The sequence below is a fragment of the Canis lupus genome, chromosome 13 (assembly GCF_048164855.1).
Source record: "Canis lupus baileyi chromosome 13, mCanLup2.hap1, whole genome shotgun sequence".
In the NCBI taxonomy this organism is placed as follows: Eukaryota; Metazoa; Chordata; class Mammalia; order Carnivora; family Canidae; genus Canis; species Canis lupus.
The window spans coordinates 1,877,328-1,899,744 of record NC_132850.1 but is presented as its reverse complement, the minus strand read 5'-3'; the positions used below and the strand labels follow the sequence as shown (position 1 = coordinate 1,899,744).

Sequence of the window (22,417 nt, the reverse complement as noted above, 5' to 3'; positions counted from 1 at the left end):
CATGCATATGAGAAAATGCTCTGCATCACTTGCCATCAGGGAAATACAAATCAAAACTACAATGAGATACCACCTCACACCAGTGAGAATGGGGAAAATTAACAAGGCAGGAAACAACAAATGTTGGAGAGGATGCGGAGAAAAGGGAACCCTCTTACACTGTTGGTGGGAATGTGAACTGGTGCAGCCACTCTGGAAAACTGTGTGGAGGTTCCTCAAACAGTTAAAAATATACCTGCCCTACGACCCAGCAATTGCACTGTTGGGGATTTACCCCAAAGATACAAATGCAATGAAACGCCGGGACACCTGCACCCCGATGTTTCTAGCAGCAATGGCCACGATAGCCAAACTGTGGAAGGAGCCTCGGTGTCCAACGAAAGATGAATGGATAAAGAAGATGTGGTTTATGTATACAATGGAATATTACTCAGCCATTAGAAATGACAAATACCCACCATTTGCTTCAACGTGGATGGAACTGGAGGGTATTATGCTGAGTGAAGTAAGTCAGTCGGAGAAGGACAAACATTATATGTTCTCATTCATTTGGGGAATATAAATAATAGTGAAAGGGAAAATAAGGGAAGGGAGAAGAAATGGGTGGGAAATATCAGAAAGGGAGACAGAACGTAAAGACTGCTAACTCTGGGAAACGAACTAGGGGTGGTAGAAGGGGAGGAGGGCGGGGGGTGGGAGTGAATGGGTGACGGGCACTGGGGGTTATTCTGTATGTTAGTAAATTGAACACCAATAAAAAAAAAAAAAAGAATTCTGTTAATAGAGAATTGGGGAAATGTTAAAAGTTCTCTTAGCCAGTCTAATAAAAATCAGGACGTGGCAAAAAAAAAAAAAAAAATGTACTTCTCAGATGAATGTACGAAGTCAGAGGGGTTAGTTCTTGATTCAAGGCAGTTCTACTACTTCTCAATTTGGGAATGGGTATAGATTTCCTGTCTCGCCCCCTCTTACCTGACCTGTGCCAAGTGAAAAGGGTCAAGTGACTGAGGATTATGCCTTTTTTTTTTTTTTAACTCTGTGACCTTGAGTGAAAGGTTTAATCTCTCTAAACTCATTCCCTAACTGTAAAATGGATTATTTACTTCCTCTCTGGGTTGCTTTGTGAATTAAATACAATGACACATAAAATAACTAGAATAGGGAATGGCATGTAAAAAGTATTAAATAAAAGTTAGATCTTTCCTCTTCCTCTAAATTTCCTCCTTTCCCATTATATATCTCTTCATTTAAAACAATAGTAATAATAATAGTTATCATCTATTTAGTCCTTTCTATGTGTCAGGAATTGTTTCTTGCACTTTACTCTTTCACTTAATCCTCCACACAACCCAATGATGTAGGTGACTACAGGCTTAAGGTCAGCAGTTCTCAAAGTGTGGTCTACAGACCCCTGAAATTTCGGAGACCTTTTCAGAGTTAAAATTATTTTCTTAATAATGCTAAAACAAGAGGGCACATGGGTGGCTCAGGTGGTTAAGCACCCAACTTTGATTTTTTTTTTTGGTATATTTTTTTATTGGAGTTTGATTTGCCAACATATAGTATAACACCCAGAGCTCATCCCGTCAACTGCCCCAGCTTTGATTTTGACTTAGGTCATGATCTAAGGATTCTGGGATCTGGCCACATGGGGCTCCACACTCAGTGGGGACTCTGATTGAGGATTCTCTCTCTCCCTCTGCCTCTCCCCTACTCATGGACACATGCTCATACTCTCTCTCTCTCTCTCTCTCAAGTAACTAAATAAATCTTTTTAAAAATCCTAAAACAGGAATTGAAAATCACTGTTGACATTTTACTGATGGTGCAAAGAATGGTAGGTAAAGCTCCTAGCGCCCTTCTGTGAATTTAGGCAGTGGCACTAAATGATCCTGGCAGTCAAATGTACTTGTCATTGTCATATGCTCACAGTAAACAAGACAAAAAATGTTTCACTTATGGGCAGCCTGGGTAGCTCAGTGGTTTAGCACCGTCTTTGGCTCAGGGCATGACCCTGGAGACCCAGGATTGAGTCCCACGTTGGGCTCCCTGCATGGAGCCTGCTTTTCCCTCTGCCTGTGTCTCTGCCTCTCTCTCTCTCTCTCTCTCTGTGTGTCTCTCATGAATAAATAAATAATAATAAAATCTTTTTAAAAATTTTCACTTATGAAGTCCTTGATAAAGCAGTAAAAATTATTCATTTTATTAGACCTTGACCCTTGAGTATATATCTTTTTAACATTCTGTGCAAATCATGCATAAAGAGCTTCTGCATACTGAAGTTATGATGGTTGTCTCAAGGAAAAGCACTATTTTGAGTTTGAGCTGAATTAGCTGCTTTCCTTGTGAGATACCAAAGGATGACTGGCAAACTACGGTGTTCAGACTTGGTTTTCTTGAAATAGGAGCTGACACTGTCACTCATGAAAAAAGTTTTTGTTACCTCTACTAACGTGAGCTTGAAAGCTTCTGAATACTCAAAGATTTTTCTGATGAGATCAGGAGAGATATTAGTGAAAATTTATTTTTAACAATAAATAATAAAATAATAAAATTATAAACACTTGGAAGATCTGCATAACTCAGTGAAGCAGTATTTCCTAAATGATCAGCACATGATGTTACAAGATCACATATAAACAACCCATTCAAAGGGCAAGAGTCAAAGACCAGTGGATTTTAATGTAACAGAGTATAAAAAGTTCATTAATATAGTATCAGATTTCAAGCTGCAACTTTAACTTAACCTTTAAGAAATGACCACCCACTAAATTTTAGTATAGTATTAAAGAAGAACATTTAAAATGATCATTAAAATACTCCCCTCTTTTTCAACCACATATCAGTGTGAGGCCAGATTTTCTTTATATAGTGTAACTAAAACAATAAGAGAATACAGGATGCAGAAGTATGAAAAACCAGCTACTTTCCTGTAAGCTGAATGTTAGATTTGCAAAAATGTAAAACAATGGTACCCTTCTCTCTCTTTTTTTTAATGCTACCCTTCTCAATGATTCTTTGTGTTTTTAAAAATTTATTTCTTGGTATATAGAAATTTAAAAAAATTATTTCTTGGGGGTCTCTGGGTGGCTCAGTGGTTTGGTGCCTGCCTTTGGCCCAGGGGGTGATCCTGGAGTCCCAGGATCAAGTCCCGGGATCAAGTCCCACATCGGGCTCCCTGCATGGAGCCTGCTTCTCCCTCTGCCTATGTCTCTGCCTCTCTCTCTCTGTGTGTGTGTCTCTCATGAATGAATAAATAAAAAAATCTTAAAAAATTTCTTTTAGAGAGGGGGGTGCAAAGGGAGAGGGAAAAAGAGAATCTTAAGCAGACTCCACTCCCAGTGCAGAGCCCTATGTGGGGCTTTATCTCAGGACCCTGAGATAATGGCCTGAGCCAAAATCAGGAGTCAATGCTTATCCGACTGAGCCACCAGGCGTCTTTGATTCTTTATTTTGAAAAATTATTTTTTTTAACTTTCCAAAATGGCCAATGAGTAAGAGACCTTAGGTTTGTCTGGTCCCAGGAATTCAGCTAGATAGCTATCAAATCATACTGAACACCTGTGAACTCAACCAGAGATCTAAAAAAAGAATTGCTGCAATTCTACAAATAGAAAAGCAACCATTTATTGCAAGAATGACAAGATGGAAAAACTTACCTCAAAAAAGAGAACAAGAGGCAGTACTGACTGTCAGAGTCCTAATCAGTATGGATATAAGTAAGATGTCAGAACTAGAGTTCAGAATAATGATTATCAATATACTAACTGGGCTTGAAAAAAAGCATAGAAGACGCTAAAGAATCCCTTTCTGGAGAAATAAAAGAACTAAAATCTGATCAAGTCGAAATCAAGAAGGCTATTAGTGAGATGCAATAAAAAATGGAGGCTCTAACTGCTAGGATAAATGAAGCAGAAGAGAGATTTTGTAATAGAGAAGACAAAATGATGGCGAATAAAGAAGCTGAGAAAAGAAAGGTAAACAACTACTGCATCATGAAGGGAGAATTCAAGGGATATGTTAATCCATAAAGCAAAACAATATTAGAATAATTGGGATCAAAGAAGAGGAAGGCAGGGAGGTAGAAGGTATACTGGAGAAATTATAACTGAGAACTTCCATAATCTGAGGAATTCAAGTCCAGGAGGCACAGAGAATCTCCCTCAAAATCAATAAAAATAGGTCAACACCTCAACATATGTATAGTGAAGCTTGCAAATCTCAGAGACAAAGAGAAACTCCAGAAAGCAACTTGGGACAAGAGGTCTGTAACCTATAAGGGTAGAAATATTTGACTGGCAGCAGACTTATCCACAGAGACCTGGCAAGTCAGAAAGGACTGACATGATATATTCAGGGTGCTAAATGAGAAAAATATGCAACCAAAAATACTTTATCCAGCAAGGCTGTCGTTCAAAATAGAAAGAGAGTAATACTGGAGGGTATTATGCTGAGTGAAGTACATCAATCGGAGAAGGACAAACAGTGTATGTTCTCATTCATTTGGGGAATATAAATAATAGTGAAAGGGAATATAGGGGAAGGGAGAAGAAATGTGTGGGAAATATCAGAAAGGGAGACAGAACATAAAGACTCCTAACTCTGGGAAATGAACTGGGGGTGGTGGAAGGGGAGGAGGGCGGGGGGTGGGGGTGAGTGGGTGATGGGCACTGAGGGGGGCACTTGATGGGATGAGCACTGGGTGTTATTCTGTATGTTGGTAAATTGAACACCAATAAAAATTATTTTATTAAAAAAAACAAAAACCAAAAACAAAATAGAGAGGTGATAAGCTTCCAGAACAAACAGAAACTAAAAGAATTTGTGATCACTAAACCAGCCCTGCAAGAAATATTAAAAAAGATCCTTTAAGTGAAGAGAGAGCCCAAAAGTAACACAGACCAGAAAGGAACAGAGACAATATGCAGAAACAGTGACTTTACAAGTAATACAATGGCACTAAATTCATATCTTTCAATAGTTACTCTGAATATAAATGGACTAAATGCTCCAATCAAAAGATACAGGGTATCAGATTGGATAAAAAAGGCAAGACCTGTTAATATACTGTCTGCAAGAGACTGATTTTAGACCCAAAGACACCTCCAGATTGAAAGTGAGGGATGGAAAACCAAGTATCATGCTAATGAACATCAAAAGAAAGCTGGAGTAGCAATCCTTATACAGACAAATTAGATTTTATTTATTTATTTTTTTAAAAGATTTTATGTATTTATTCATGAGAGACACAGAGAGAGAGAGACAGAGAGAGGCAGAGACACAGGAGAGGGAGAAACAGGCTCGGTGCAGGAAGCCTGATGCAGGACTCTATACCGGGACTCCAGGATCATGCCCTGGGTCAAAGGCGGGCGCTAAACCGCTGAGCCACCCAGGAATCCCACAAATTAGATGTTAAACCAAAGACTGTAATAAGAGATGAGCTAGGATACTATATCATAATTAAAAGATCTATCCAACAAGAAGATATAACAATTATAAATATTTATGCCACTAACATGGGAGCAGCCAATTATACAAACCAATTAATAACAACATTAAAGAAACACATTGATAATAATACAATCATAGTAGGGGACTTTAACACCCCACTCATTGCAATGATCTAAGCATATCAACAAGAAAACAAGGGCTTTGAATGACACACTGGACCCGATGGACTTCACAGATATATTCAGAGCATTCCATCTTAAAGCAACAGAATACACATTGTTCTCAAGTGCACGTGGAACATTCTCCAGAATAGATCACATACTGGGTCACAAATCAGGTCTCAGCAGATACCAAAAGACTAGATCATTCCTTAAATATTTTCACACCACAATGCTTTGAGATTTGAACTCAATCACAAGATGAAATTTGAAAAGAACTCACATGGAAGTTAAAGACCATCGACTAAAGAATGAATGGGTCAACCAGGAAATTAAATAAGAATTTTAAAAATTCGGGATCCCTGGGTGGCGCAGTGGTTTGGCGCCTTTGGCCCAGGTGCGATCCTGGGGACCCAGGATCGAATCCCATGTCGGGCTCCCAGTGCATGGAGCCTGCTTCTCCCTCTGCCTATGTCTCTGCCTCTCTCTCTCACTGTGTGCCTATCATAAATAAAAAATAAAAAAATAAAAATAAAAGAATTTTAAAAATTCATGGATACAAATTAAAATGAAAACAATTGTTTAAAATCTTTGGGATGCATCAAGGGCAGTCTTAAGAGGGAAGTATACAATACAAGTCTTTCTCAAGAAACAAGAAAGGTCTCAAATACACAACGTAATGTTACACCTAAAGGAACTGGAGAAAAAAACAGCAAATAAAGCCTAAAAACAGCAAGAAAAAAGAAATAATAAAGATTAGAGCCAAAATCAATGAAATAGAAACCAATAGAACAGAACAGATCAATGAAACTAAGAGTTGGTTCTTTGAAAGAATTAATAAGATCAATAAACCCCTGGCCACACTTATCAAAAAGAAAAGAGGAAGGACCCAAATAAATGAAATCATGAATAAAAGAGGAGAGATGACAACCAACACCAAATACAAACAATTATAAGAACATATTATGAGCAACTTTATGCCAACATACTAGGCAATCTGGAAGAAATGGATGCATTCTTCATTCCTAGAAACATATAAGCTACCAAAACTGAAACAGGAAGAAAGGAAACCTGAAGAGACCAGTAACCAGCAAGGAAATTGAAGCAGTAATCGAAAATCTCCTAAAAAACGAGTCCCAGGGCCGATGGCTTCTCAAGGGAATTCTACGAAACATTTAAAGAAGAATTAATACCTATTCTTCTGAAACTGTTTTTAAAAATAGAATTGGAAGGGAAAATCCCAAACTCTTTTTATGAGACCAGCATTGCCTTGATTTCAAAACCAAAGACCCCACCAAAAAGGAAAATTACAGACCAATATCCCTAATGAATATGAATGCCAAAATTCTCACCAAAATACTAGCCAATAGGATCCAACAGTAAATTAAAAGGATTATCCATCACAACCAAGTGGAATTTATTCCTGGGCTGCAAGTGTAGTTCAACATCTGCAAATCAATCAATGTGATACATTACCTTAATAAAGGAAGGGACAAGAACCATATGATCCTCTCAATAGATGCAGAAAAAGCATCTGACCAAGTATAGCATCCTTTCTTGAGTAAAACTCTTCACAGTGTTGGGATAGAAGGAATATACCTCAATATCATAAAAGCCATATATGAAAAGTTCACAGCGAATATCATTCTCAGCGGGGAAAAACTGAGAGCTTTTCCTCTAAGGTCAGGAGCATGACAGGGATGTCCACTATCATCACTGTTGTTCAATACAGTACTGGAATTCCTAGCCTCAGGAATCAGATAACAAAAAGAAATAAAAGGCATCTGAATTGGCAAGGAAGAAGTCAAACTCTCACTCTCTGCAGATGACATGATACTCTATGTGAAACACCCAAAAGACTCCACCCCAAAATTGTCAGAGTTCATACAAGAATTCAGCAAAGTGGCAGGAGATAAAATCAATGCACAGAAATCAGTCGTACTTCTAACTAACAATGAGACAGAAGAAAGAGAAATTAGGAGCCAAGCCCATTTACAATTGCACCCAAAACCTTAAGATAACTAGGAATAAATGTACCAAAGAGGCAAAGGATCTGTATTCAGAAAACCAGAATACTCATAAAAGAAATTGAGGAAGACACAAAGAAACGGAAAAACTGTCCAGCTCATGGATTGGAAGAACAAATATTGTTAAAAAGGTCTATGCTACTGAGAGCAATCTATACATTCCATGCAAACCCTATCAAAATACCATCAACTTTTTTCACAGAGCTGGAATAAATAATCCCAAAATCTGTATGGAACCAGAAAAGAACCCACATAGCCAAAGGAATGTTGAAAAAGAAAATCAAAGCTGGAGGCATCACAATTCCGGACTTCAAGCTGTATTACAAAGCTGTAATCATCACGACATTATGGTACTGGCACAAAAACAGACACACAGATCAATGGAACAGAATAGAGAACCCAGAAATGGACCCTCAACTCTATGGTCAACTCATCTTTGACAAAGCAGGAAAGAATATCTGATGGTAAAAAGTCTCTTCAACAAATGGTGTTGGGAAAACTGGTCAGTCACATGCAGAAGAATAAAACTGGACCATTTTCTTACACCACACACAAAGGTAAACAAAATGGATTAAAGACCTGATGTAAGACAGGAATCAATCAAAATCCTAGAGGAGGACAGAGGCAGCAACCTCTGTGATCTCAGTAGCAGCAATTTCCTGCTAGACACACCTCCAAAGGCAAAAGAAACAAAAGCAAAACTGAATTAATTCAGAAAATACTTTATCAAGATAAAAAGGTTTTGCACAGCAAAGGAAATAGTTGACAAAACCAAAAAACACCTGACAGAATGGGAGAAAATATTTACAAATGACACATCAGATAAAGGGCTAGTATCCAAAATCCATAAAGAACTTATCAAACTCAACACTAAAAAAACAAACAACCCAACCAAGAAATGGGCAGAAGACATGAACAGATATTTCTTCAAAGAAGACATCAAAATGGCCAACAGACACATGAAAAAATGTTCAACATCACTTGGCATTGGGGAAATACAAATTGAAACAATGATGAGATACCACCTTACACCAGTCAGAATGGCTAAAATTAACAAGTCAGGAAATGACAGATGTTGGTGAGGATGCAGAGAAAGGGGAACTCTTACATTGTTGGTGGGAGTGCAAGTTGATGCAGCCACTCTGGGAAACAGTATGGAGGTTCCTCAAAAAGTTGAAAATAGAGCCACCCTATGACCCAGCAATTGCACTACTGGGTATTTACGCCAGAGATACAAATGCAGTGATCTGAAGGGGCATCTGCACCCCAATGTTTTATAGCAGCAATGTCCATAGTAACCCTATGGAAGGATCCCAGATGTCCATTGACAGATGAATGGATAGAAGATGTGATATACATACACAATGGAATACTATTCAGCCATTAAAAATGCAATCTTGCCATTTGTGATGACACAGATGGAACTAGAGGGTATTATGCTAAGTGAAATAAGTCAATCATAGAAAGACAATTATACGATCTCACTCATGTGGAATTTAGGAAACAAAACAGAGGACTATAAGGGAAAGGAGGGAAAAATAAAACAAGACAAAATCAGAGAAGGAGACAAACCATAAGAGACTCTTAATCATAGGAAACAAGCTGAAGGTCACTGAGGGGGGTGGGGAGATGGGGTAATTGGGTGACAGACATTAAGGAGGGCATGTGATGTAATAACCACTGGGTGTTATGTAAGTATGATGAATCATTGATCTCTACCTCTGAAATCAATAATAGATTATATGTTAACTAATTGAATTTAAATTTAAAAATATTTTTTTAATTTTTCACAAAAAAATGTTTGAAAATATTTATTTATTTAAAATAATAAAAATCTACTACAGGTTAACATAAATAACAAAAACAAAAGCTCTTTGGGGTCCTCCAGTTTTAGAGTATCAAGAAGTCTAAAATGTCTGAGACTCACTGACTTAAGGAGATTTTTTTTAAAAAAGATGTTATTTATTTATTCATGAAAGACACAGAAAGGCAGAGACACAAGCAGAGGGAGAAGCAGACTCCATGCAGGGAGCCCAACCCAGGACTCAATCCCAGGACCCTGGGATCATGACCCGAGCCGGAGGTGACTTAGGGAGATTTAAAGTTGCCCAACGTTCATACAGTTAGTTAAGTGGTGGACCCAAGAGTCAAACTCAGGCATCCTGACTTCCTGATGTCATTGTTCTCAACATGAATTTTTTGATGCAGAGCTCCAAAAACATCTCTTACCTCTGAGAAACCGGGACTAGATCACATCAGGGGTAGGGAGTTCCAGGTAGGGAAGCAGAAAGCAGGTGCTCCTCATTTTCACTGATTTTGCTTGCAAGAGCCTTAGCATTCAATGCTATTTCATTTATGTACATAAAGGCCTCTGGAGCCCTTCCCTGAGGCAGAAGATAAAACTTCTGTCCCCCTAAACTGTGAGTAAGATGACCCAGTTCTGTCTTGTTCAGGCATCCCTCATATCTTGAACTTTTCTTTTTTTTTTCTTCCACAACCCATGCTTTCGTAAGTACATATAAACAAAAGCTTCATGAAATAATATTTTTTTTACCACATGTGATATTTTTTAATCTGTTGTTTCATTAAAAAGAAAAACTGGGCAGCCCCGGTGGCTCAGCAGTTTAGCGCTGCCTTTCAGCCCCGGGCATGATCCTGGCGACCCGGGATCGAGTCCCACGTCAGGCTTCCTGCATGGAGCCTGCCCCCCCCCTCCCCCGTGTGTCTCTCATGAATAAATAAATAAAATCTTAAAAAAAAAAAAGAAAAACCAATCATAATTTATTAAACTGATTTTACAACCACCAGCAGTTTGAAAAACTGCCACCCTAGAGGACTTCTCTAGGATGGAACAGATTTAGGGCTGAGACATGTTAATACAGGCAGTCCTCAACTAAGGATCAGAATCTTTCCAACTGATGCTCATGTATGACTTGGTTATTTGAAATTTGAAACATTTCCCATGAAATAAGGTTGGGAAGGGGAGGAACATTTACTGAAGACCTATTATGTGCATCATCTCATTTATTACTCCAACAAATGATCCTGATAGGAAAAAAATATTCCACTACATAGATGGGAAAAGTGAGGCTCAGAGGCTAATAACTTAATGTAGAATTGCTACTTGACCCAAGGCCATTGGAGACCAAAAACTGCTCTTTGTAGTATACTACAGCATTTTATAGGTTTATAATAGTTCACTCCAAACCCAACCCCTCAAAAAAACAAAACCAAACAATCCTCATTCAATCCAGATTTGGTAGGACACTATAGAACCTAATTACCATTTATGGGGATAATCTTTGTAGAGATTATCCTTAGTTATAACTTAGGCTCTCCAGAACACATTCTTCACAGTGGTAGCAAGTTTCTCACATCCCATTAATAACCCCAGACTTCCAAAATCAGCCACAGCAAGAATGGAATTCTCGGTGACTTCAGAGGTAGCAGAGAGACAAAGAGGAGATGAGGATTGCTTGAGATTCCCAACACCAGTAGAGAAAATATAGGCATTTCTAGGGTGGAGACAAAAGGAGGTAGTGGTGTCCAGATCCTCTGTCCTGAGTGGCCCACCTCATTTCCATACATATTCTGCTTTCTAACATCCTTCTCCCTATTCCCCAGTAATATCTGGAAATGAGATACCCTGAAAGAACAAGCTCTCCTTTTGCTCAGCATTAAAATAACTCTATTATCATAAAAGCTGAAGTATGAACCACCATTCCTGATACAAGTGTCTGAAGCAGAAACTTTACACTTTTGATATGGAAAGACGGCAGGTAGATGATGGATAGGTGAATGGTTCTTGAGGAACCAGTTCTGGACATTTCCGTCACAAACCCACGTCTAGGCCTGATAAAGTAGCTCCTACAATGAAAAGCGAAAAGCACCTGCACACGTCTCCCTGCTGGTCCAAGCCTGCTGCTAGCTGTCCATCACAAGGTGAGAGGAATCCTAGCTGCAGGCCTCTGCTCTGAGTAGTGGCTCAGCTGGGAATAAAGCGTCACATATTTATTATACCCAAGTGGCTGAACACTTAGGAGTCGTTGGGTTTGCTGAGCTTTAGCCCTAGGAAGAACGATAACTGGAAAGACATTTTCTTGTCTCCCTTCTACTCCTTCCTTCTCCCCTCAACTTGTCTTACCTCTTACATTTTTTCTGACTCTACTTTCTGTGGCCAGGCATCCCAAGCTAAAGTATGAGCAGACGAATGTTTTATTAGTATTTTATTTGTATTTTTGGAGAAGATCTACAGTTTCACAAGAAACACTGATTTTTCTCAAACAATAGAAAAAAGGTTTAAAAAAAAGAATCTATTGTCTTAGGAGAACAAAACAAGTCTCTTCAGCAAGCATTGGGCCAATTCAGACTGAAGGAACCAATGAAGCAGAAGGTACATACAGGAAGTTCAGATTTATCCAGTTTTAGGAATAATGCAAATGTCTTCTTGTCTAAATCTGTAAGGTTCCAAGTGGATCATCATCTCAGTAAAACTGGTACCAAGCTGACAAACAGAGCCTCCAGGGTCCCACCTAGTTTGAGCATAGGGTGGCTCACTCTCCAGGAGGCTGCATCTGTTTACAGAACTCATCGAACTGCTGTTGCTCCAGCTCTGTCATGACTCTGTTGAGGGCATAGATCTGATTGGGAGAAAAAGATATGTTAGCAGAGAAGGCAGCTGCTCCACCTGTCTTCAGACGCCACAGGCTGTGGCATTTGAAAATGCCAGGACTGCAGTGGTAATGCAGGCACAGTGAGAAGGGAACAGAAAGGCAGGTACTAATTCCATTTGGAGAATCAGGAAAGATGCAGTGAGGCAGGTGCTTGATCTGGCTTTTACAGGATCAGGAGGATTTGAACAAGCAGAGACTGGAGAAAGGACGTGACAGGTGATGGCTGGGGGTAGTATGAACTAAACAGAATGGAAAAGTACAGGATTAGTTCTGGAAACTTCAACTATGCTAATATGAAGGATATTATAAAGTAGAGTTTGGGGAGCTTGAGAAAGTGACAAGTATGTTGGAGCCTTCAATGCCTTGCCAAGGCCTCTGGACTTTGGCCAGACTCTGAAGAGCCAGCGAGATTAGCGTGCAGGGGAACAACCTGATTATATCTCTGCTTTGGGAAAGATAACTGGAGACCATGTGAGGGAGAAAGTGGGGGAAGAAGAGATTATAGGCCACTTATAAGGCATCATTACAATAGTCCAGGGAGGAGGCAGCAAGAATATGACGTAGGGCAGGGAGTGGGGATGGCAGGAAAACAGCAAGAGACATTCTCAGGTGAAAGGTGAGGCATCTACCTCATTCCTCACCTTTCTTTATCCTTGTGGTATCAATCTGTCCTCTAAAGAACAGAAACATAAAACTTTTCAATGTGTAGAAGAGAAAAATGAAGGAGTGTGTTTATGTGCAGGTGATATAATTTGATTCGTTTAAGAAAAGACAAGAAGGGGAAAAAAAGAAACTGGAAAGTGAGACAAATAGAAAACACAAAATAAAGAGCAGAAAAGGCAACCAAATGTGCAAGAGAGGATCATCAACTCCGCAAGATGGTTCTTTGAAAGTACTAGAGAAAATCCTGTAAATCTCTGACATGAATTATCAAGATAAAAATAGGCAGTCATAAACATTATTAGAATCAAAAAGAAAACATAATTACTGATGTAATGGAAATTAAATCAAAATATTATGAACTTTGTGTAAGTTTGAAAACCCAAATGAAATAAATCCCTAGGAACATAACATGATCAAAGCTGACTAAATACAAACTTTGAATGATCCTATGATCTTTCCCTCCACTTTTTAAAAAATATTTTATTTATTTATTCTTGAGAGACACAGAGAGAGAGAGAGAGAGAGAGAGAGGCAGAGACACAGGCAGAGGGAGATGCAGACTCACTGTGGGTAGCCTGATGCGGGACTCGATCCCAGGACCCCGGGATCATGCCCTGAGCCAAAGGCAGACGCTCAACCACTGAGCCACCCAGAGGCCCCAAGATCCTATAATCTTTAAGGAAATGGAGAATTCCACACAGTGATGAAAACAAGTACAAACAACAAACAAATGATTTTCAAAAAGCGTAATATTGATGGCTAAAATGGCTAACGTTTATGTTATGTATATTTTACCACAATGAAAACAAAGAAATGAATAGATGCAAATAGTTTAAAAAAAAGAAAAGAAGCTGAGCCAAGAGAGTCAGTTACGGAATGTAACATTTATAAAATTCAGCAACATGCCAACTAGACAGTACATTGTTAGGCTACAAAATTTTATTTGGGAGTTCACAGAGAAATACTAAAATAGTGCACAACAGCAACAGCATGATCGGCATAAAGTCAGGGAACGAGGGCACTGCTAGTGGGAAGGGCTGGGGATGGGACCAGAGTGAGGCCCCAGGAGCTTCAAATTACTGCTCATGTTCTAATTCTTAAGTTGGATGGTAGTCACAGGGTGCCTGTTTCATTCATCTTCTTTAAGCTGTACACGCTATATATATATGAATATATATATATATGAATATACATACATTTATTCAAACCTGTGCTTCACCCATTTGTGCTTTAATGAGCATTTTAATCTGCATGACTGAGCTGGGGACAGAGAGGGATATTAAGTAGCTTCTTAGAGAGCTCCAGATCCAAAAGGCAGGCTGGTGGAAGGGAAAATAAAATAAGCAGAGAAAGAAGAGACTTGAAATGGGTCAGCAGGTCCGAGCCAAGAAAAGAAGGACTTTCAAGAGGGAAAGGGTCACCAACGGTTTCAAATGCGGCTTCAGGCCACACGTGCCCTCTGTTCCCATTTACTGGTCACATAGCTCCTTCACATCTAACTTTCTGGAATGAGGCATCTTTGTTGAATTGAACGGAAACTATGTCTCTTCCTGCCCCCAAGGGTCTTGTCACATTCCTATCTTAGGAGATTACATTCCAGGCAGCACAGATAAAGCAAACAGCAAGGCCCTTGCAGGGCAAAGCGAAAAGGAGCCAAGGTCAGATGTGGTGCGCTTGCAGTCCTGCCCCTCAGTCCCTCAGTAACTAGGGGTTCTGTACTTTCAAGTGAGAATAGTATCTTCTACTTCACAAAGTCACAGATTTTCCATCTCCCTTCCTTATGCCAGGCAGGACTTACAAAGGTCAGAATGGGAGTAGCAATAGTAAGCCCTGGTGTGAGCATACGCATGGTCATGCGTGTACAGGCTGGCCCTGTACCTGGCAATATTACATTTCAATGTTCTGATATCCCATTATTGAATTCTGATATTTCATTTCAGCACGTCACCATCAATGCAATCATTCCTTCCACCCAGGGTCTGCGTGGTAAAAGCCGCCAACTGCTTGGAAGCACGTGGTCCCTAACAACTGCTGCCGTCCACTGAGGGCTTTCTCTGTGCCATGCACTGTGTGTGAAGTACTTTACACACATTTCTGTTCCTTGTAACAATCTTGTGAGGTAGATCTCATCATTCTCATTTTTCAAGGGGGAACCGAGGAACTGAGGTTCAGAGAGGTGAAGCATCTTGTCCAAGGCCCTATGGGGAGAACTGGAGCTCTTAAGGAGCTGGAATTTGGAGCTGGACTAAGAAATCTAACCTGTGGAACCTCACCCAAAGGGTGTCAGTAAGGATGTGAAGAATGTCAACATCTATCCCTACAGCATGCACAAAGGACAGTTTCCTCAGGCTGTTTCTTACAGCAGTCCTCAAACTGTTCCCCAAAGTACAACGCAGTCAAATCATCTGGGGGCCTGCATCCAGGTGGGGGCAGAGAGGTGAAGGAAAGGGGAGGACATGCATTCTAATTTGTTAGAATGCACATCCGTAGCTCTCAGATGGTCTGTTTCAATCCACAGGTGGACTTCAGTTTACGGATTCATTTCAAACATGTTATTCAATTTATTTAGTATATTGACTGCCTCTCCCACAGAACCCAAGCAGGGATTGAGTTCACCAAGGCATTCACCAAGGGAGGGATTCTTCTCTGCCTCGGCCAGTCATGCCCCTCAGGCTCCTGCAACAATGTTGGGCACATAGTAGCAGCTCAGTATTTAACAGATGAATCAAATCAACACAAATTTAAAGTGTGCCACTATCAAGTAGGAAAAGAAGTGAGAAATGAGAACTCTCTTACACTGCTGATGGGAGTGCACACGTGTACAATCTCTTTGACAGCAATCTGGCAATGCCTAGTAAAATTGAAATAAATACACACGGTAATTCTACTTCTAGTTATATATGATCTACAGAAATTCTAACACAGGTCCCAAAGGAGACATCTAAGTTTTTCACTACAGCAATGTTTTCAGCAGCAAAAAAAACCCCCAAATAATTTAGATTTTCATCACTGGAGGAATGGGTATATATACTAAAGTGTATTTATAAAATAGACTACTGTATTCCTCTTTCTCCCCGATGCTCATTTGCTTTGTTTCTAAAACCAAGAAATAGAGTCTTAACTACAGAGAAAAAACTGATGGTTAGGTACCTACCCCAGAGGGTAGGTAGGGGGATGGGGTGTGATGGGTGATGAGCACTGGGTGTTATAAGGAAATACTGAATCAGGGATCCCTGGGTGGCTCAGCCGTTTAGCGCCTGCCTTTGGCCCAGGGCCTGATCCTGGAATCCCAGGATCAATTCGCACATCAGGCTCCCTGCCTTGAGCCTGCTTCTTCTCTTTCTCTGCCCCTCCTCCCACTTATGCTTTCTCTCTCAAATAAACAAAATCTTTAAAAATAAATAAATAAAAATAAAATAGACTACTGTAAGCAATGATGAGGAATAAACTAGATTATTATATTAACATGAATAGTTCTAAAAAACATAATGTAAGCAAAATGTAAAATAAAACACAAGATTTTATTAATGTAAAATTTTAAAACACAAAAGAACATTGTATATTGCTCAAGGATATCTATTAATATATGTGAGCGTAAAAGCATAAAAAAATTATAGTGGATGCCCAGAGAGGGTAAAAGGGTATATAAGACAGGAAATGAACAAAGAGGACTTTAAATTCACACATATTTTTTATTTATCTAAAAAGCTACAGGCAATTAGGACAAAATATTAGCTACTACCAATCTGGCAGGCTGAGTACCCAGGTGTTTGTTATAATATTTTGCTTTTCCATATTTTAAAATTTCTCAAAAAAAAAAAAAAAAAAGGCTAGAAAGAGGGAAGATTGTGCAGCAAGCTTTCTTCTGATATTACAAACTAAAATAAAAACACATGGCACCCGGGTGGCTCAGTGGTTGAGCGGCTCCCTTCAGCTCAGATCCCGGGGGCCTGGGATCGGGTCCCGCATCCGGCTCTCCATGGGGAGCCTGCTTCTCCCCCTGCCTGGGTCTCTGCCTCTGTCTCATGAATAAATAAATACAATCTTTAAAAAAAAGAAAGAAAATACATGTCTGGATGTGGTAGTGTGAACAATTTAGTTTTTCATTTTCAAGGTGATTCTAAGTGTCGAATGAACAAAGAAATACGTTTGGTGGGTGTAGAGCTTGGGTCTCTACTTCTACTTATGAGCAGCTACTCTCCAGGCCAAAGCCTAAATATCTGTACTCAGGAGTGTCCAACACTTGTCTCCTGCTGACCCCTCCCTTCCACGTCCCTTCTCTTTTCCCTTTCTTTCTCCCACAAAAGATCTGCACACTGGGGCAGCCCGGGTGGCTCAACGGTTAGCGCTGCCTTCAGCCCAGGGTGTGATCCTGGAGACTGGGGATCGAGTCCCGCATCGGGCTCCCTGCATGGAGCCTGCTTCTCCCTCTGCCTGTGTCTCTGCCTCTCTCTCTCTCATGAATAAATAAAATCCTTAAAAACAAAAACAAAAAAAAACCCCTCTGCACAGGAGTCATGTGGTGATGGGTTCTGGCATCATCCCGGACCTTAGTGACCTCCTAGGAGAACAGCTGTTTCGCCTGGAGGCTGGTTGTGCTCCCCTCACAGCTCTCCTCTCTACTAGTCTCTGCTCCAGCACCACCTCCAGCCGACTACAGGTACACCAGGTACACCCGCCTCCTCCTTAATCTCACCTCTGCTCTTTGCCTCTGCTTCAGCTCCTGCTGGGCTGATTTCTGCTTGGCCTTCTCAACTCTGCTGGCAGGTTCTTTAACTTTGGATTTTTCTTTACGCGCCGGTGGATCCATGACTTGGCCTCGGAATACTTCTTAGCTCTCACCTGGATGGCGCAGAAGAGGCTGATTAACCAAAGAAAGAAAAGAGGGACGCCTGGGCGGCTCTGCGGTTGGGTGTCTGCCCGCTGCCCAGGGCGTGACCCCGGGGTCCCGGGATCGAGCCCCACGCCGGGCTCCCTGCAGGGGGCCTGCTTCTCCCTCTGCCTGTGTCTCTCATGAATAAATAAATTAAATTAAATTTAAATTAAAAAAAAAGAGAGAAAGGGTAAAAAAAGGACTTCCGGCCACTTCCTTGACGACGCCCCTCAGGTCGGCCCCGTTTTGACAGCTGAGGCCGACTGACCCGGTGTTAAAGGGTTCGGTGGACAGGACTGACGGGACGGACTCCCCCCGCCATCACCTTGCCGGGGGTCCCTGGGAACATATCACAGTATCTGCTTTTCAGCATTTTTAAATTCCTAAGGAAAAAAAAAAGAGCAAGAAATGAATAAAACCAACAGAAAGAGGGAAGACAGGGCAGCAAACTTTCTCCTGATCCTATCATTATTTCCTAAAGGTGCCACTTATTTGTTCCCGAGACACAGCGAGAGGGGCAGAGGCGGGCGGGGGAGCGGCAGGCTCCCCGAGGGGCTCCATCCCGGGGCCCGGGGCCCGGGGTCACGCGCCCGCCGCCCGGCGTCCCTTTCTCCCGACGGTAAATACGGAGACGGTCAACCCCCGCGATCCAGCCTCCGCTCTGAGCCTTCGGTCCGTGTCCGCAACCCGGGGCGAGAGGGCCTGCGACGCGTCCCCCCAGCGCCGCGCTGCCCTGCGAGGACAGGCCCGGCCCGGGCCTCGCGCCCCCCGCGGCCTCCTCACCGACGGCGCCCGCCCGGGCCCGCCCCGCCCCGCCACCGCCCCGGGCCCAAGCGCGGCCCCGGGGGCGCTCCCCCCCGCCGCTGCCCGCTCCGGGTGCAAGATGGCGGCGGGCGGCGGGCGGCGGGCGGAGGGCGGAGGGGGCGCCGGCCCGCCCCGCCTCGGGACTCCGGGACTCCGCCGCGTCCACGTGGGACAGCCCGGCCTTGCCCTACCTCCCGGCCTGGCGTCGCGAGCCCGCCGCGCCTCGGACTGGGCGGGGCCGGGGCCGGGGCCGGGGGGCGGGGCCGGGGCGGGGAGGCCCCGCCCTCCTGGGCGTGGCCGCGCGTGCGCAGACAGCGGGCTCTCCGCTCCTTAACCCGAAAAGCGGGCGGGATGTTTGTCGCCCCCTTGGTCCTGGAGCTGGTTGGAAACAACCCCCCGAAGGGCAGAAACGTTCAAGCTCTCCGCTGACGCGCGGTCTTACAATCGCGGTGGTTTTACGATTACAATTTCACAGTGACGCGAAATAATGTTACGCATTAAAATAGCGGGCGGTCGTTTTTCATTTGTTAGATTTAGGATTGAAGAAAATGGTAGGTAAACGGTTTGACAACAGAAATCTCGTTCAGTCATAATAATAATAATAACAAATAACAGCTGCCTCTCATCGGGGTTTATGATATTCCACACACAGTTCTTAGAGCTTCATATTTATTAACTCCTTTATTCCTGTTGATAACTATGTACAATAATGTACACGTGTAATAACATATTACCATCCCCATTTTACAGGTAAGGGAACAGAGACACGGAGAAGTTAAGTCACATGTCCTAGTAGGGACCCCAGCAAGCGCTTGAGCCAGGATTCAGGACAGGACACGGGCCTATCCAGAGGGAGATATGTCCAGATCTGCTGCTGCTGCTGCTGCTGCTGCTGCTGCTTCTTTTTTTAAGATTCTTATTTATTTATTCAGGAGAGAGAGAGAGACAGAGAAAGAAAGAGGCAGAGGCACAGGCAGAGGGAGAAGCAGGCTCCATGCCGGGAGCCGGACGTGGGACTCGATCCCGGTCTCCAGGGTCACGCCCTGGGCTGAAGGCGGCGCTAAACCGCTGAGCCACCCGGGCTGCCCAGATCTTCTGCTTCTGTCCCTCTTAGAATTAGGCAAGAATTGAAACAATTGAGGATGCTAAGCAGGAAGTTGTTCAATGGGTATAGAGTTTCCGTTTTGTAAGATGAAAAGTCCTAAAAGTCTTTTTACATAAGAATGTGCATATATTTAATACTACTATACTGTAAATAAGGTGGGAAATTTTATGATTTTTTTAACCACGATAATAAAAAAAACCCACAACCTTTGACACAGCAATTCCAGTTCTGTTATCCTAACTAAATAATCAGAGATAGCACTATTCTTTTTTTTTTTTTTTAAGATTTTATTTATTTATTCATGAGAGACAGAGATGCAGAGGGAGAAGCAGGCTCCATGCAGGGAGCCCGATGTGGGACTCGATTCGGAGCCCCAGGATCAGGCCCTGGGCCGAAGGCAGGAGCTAAACCACTGAGCCACCCAGGGATGCCCGAGATAGAACTATTCTTAAAAGCAACAAAATGCAAACAATAAAAATCATTGTAACGGGGTTGATTAAATAAACGGTAGGATAACTGGCATGGGATTCTATGCAGCCATTAAAATGAGGTAGAATGATATTTATTGATATAATAAAACATTTTTATTAAATGAAAGAGTTACAAGGGGGAACAACAACATAATCAGAGTATGTGTTTCATTGTTTCAAAAAGATTATTCTATACAGACGGAGAAGACAATGTATGAAAACACACCAAAATGTAAATCCAGATTGTTTTAAGAATAGAGGGGATTTTTTTTTTTTTTTTTTAAGAGAGAGAGAGAGAGTGCGCACACAAGCAGGGGCAGGCACAGAGGGAAAAGGAGAAAGAGAATCTTAAGCAGCTCCACACCCAGGGTGGAGTCCAAAGCAGGGCTCAGATCTCACGACCCTGAGATCATGACCTGAGCCAAACTCAAGAGTCTGATGTCTTACTGACTGAGCCATGCAGGTGTCCCAAGAATACAGGGGATTTTCTTTCTTCTTTGTGCTTTTGTGTGTTTTGCAAATTTCTACAATCAACACTTAAACAAGAATTATACTTTATTTAAATTCAGTTAATTGACATATAATGTATTACTGGTTTCAGAGGCAGAGGTCAGTGATTCATCAGTCTTATATAACACCCAGTGCTCATTCCATCACCTGCCCTCCTTAATATCCATCCAGTCACCCCATCCCTCTACCCCCTTCCCTCCAGTGACCTTCAGTTTGTTTCCTATGATTAAGAGTCTCGTGGTTTGTCTCCCTCTCTGATTTCATCTTGTTTTACTTTTTTTCTCTCTTCCCCTATGATCCTCTGTTTTGTTTCTTAAATTCCACATATGAGTGAGATCATATAATAATTGTCTTTCTCTGATTGATTTATTTCGCTTAGCAAAATATTTTGTAGTTCCATCCACTTCGTTGCAAATGGCAAGATTTCACTTTTTTGATGGCTAAGTAGTAGTCCATTGTACGTGTGTGTATACACACACACACACACACACACATCTTCTAAATCCATTCATCTGTCAATGGACATCTGGGCTCTTTTCCACAGTCTGACTATTGTGGACATTGCTGTCATAAACATTGGGGTGCAGGTGCCCCTTCAGATCACTGCATTTCTATGTTTAGGGGTAAATACCTAGTAGTGCAATTGCTGAGTCTTAGGGTAGCTCTATTTTCAACTTTTTGAGGAGCCTCCATACTGTTTTCCAGAGTGGCTGCACCAGCTTGCATTCCTACCAACAGGGTACAAGGGTATACTCTCTTTTAATCAGAAGAAAGTCTAACAAATGTTATTTTAAAATTCTCTATAAATGTTGATTGGATTATTATTAATAATAAAAGTGGCCAGACTAGACTGGATTATATTACAGCTGGAAATGGGCAGAGATCTTTGGAAAGCTTTAGAAAGCCGACTAAAACAGACTGGATATAGGGGATGAAGGAGCGGAAAAGCCAAAGCAAGATACTGGAAAAACAGTGGACGCACCGATAAAAGTGAAGGTATGCTGAGTTGGTTTGGGAAAGGCTGAGGAGGAGTTAGAGGGGTGTGGGTGCATGCGTGCATGTAAGAGACAGTTAGTTTACACTTAGAGGTGGCAGGAAGAGTTGTCTAGCTCCAGACTGGTACAGGCGTGGAGACATCGGTTGGGGATTCTTCATCAGGAAAGTGAGGCTGGGGCAGCCTGGGTGGCTCAGCGGTTTAGCGCCGCCTCCTGCCCAGGGCCTGATCCTGGAGACCTGAGCTCGAGTCCCACATCGGGCTCCCTGCATGGAGCCTGCTTCTCCCTCTGCCTGTGTCTCTCCCTCTCTCTCTGTGTCTATCATGAATAAATAAATAAAATCTTTAAAAAAAAAGGAAAATGAGGCTGGAGTCTGGAGGGAGTGAAAGTCTCCTTCCTCTTCTATGAGTTTATGATCTCTTTCTTCTTTTCTCTTTTCTTTTCTCCTTTCTTTCTTTCTTTCTTTCTTTCTTTCTTTCTTTCTTTCTTTCTTTCTTTCTTTCTTTCTTTCTTTCTTTCTTTCTTTCTTTCTTTCTTTCGACCATCAACAGATTTGGCCAGTATGCACAATTCCCTAGTTGGCTGAGCCAGAGTTTAAATTAATATAACTATGGAATATTTTTACAGTTGAGCTATATATCGGACTAAGATTACTTTCACTTTATTGAACAACCTTTCTCTCCCTGAG

At 41.7% G+C, this 22,417-nt stretch overlaps 1 protein-coding gene across 9 annotated transcripts; it reads right to left on the bottom strand.

The window, feature by feature from the left end:
- Positions 1 to 11,847: 11,847 nt before the first annotated feature.
- SVBP (small vasohibin binding protein) lies at positions 11,848 to 18,925 on the bottom strand. Of its 9 annotated transcripts, none has more exons than XR_012005266.1 (4): positions 18,841 to 18,905; positions 18,171 to 18,228; positions 17,669 to 17,814; positions 11,848 to 12,276 (listed from the first exon to the last, which is right to left on the bottom strand). XR_012005266.1 is itself a non-coding variant. In XM_072771609.1 (3 exons), exons 2-3 carry the CDS (start codon positions 17,780 to 17,782, stop codon positions 12,190 to 12,192), a joined length of 201 nt encoding a protein of 66 aa, XP_072627710.1. In that variant the 5' UTR covers positions 17,783 to 17,814; positions 18,841 to 18,925; the 3' UTR covers positions 11,848 to 12,189. The 9 variants fall into 9 exon arrangements, 1 of the variants encoding a protein (XP_072627710.1); XR_012005265.1 differs by having other exon boundaries at positions 18,114 to 18,228; positions 18,841 to 18,875; XR_012005268.1 differs by lacking the exon at positions 18,841 to 18,905 and adding an exon at positions 18,629 to 18,645 and having other exon boundaries at positions 18,114 to 18,228.
- Between the last annotated feature and the right edge of the window lie 3,492 nt (positions 18,926 to 22,417).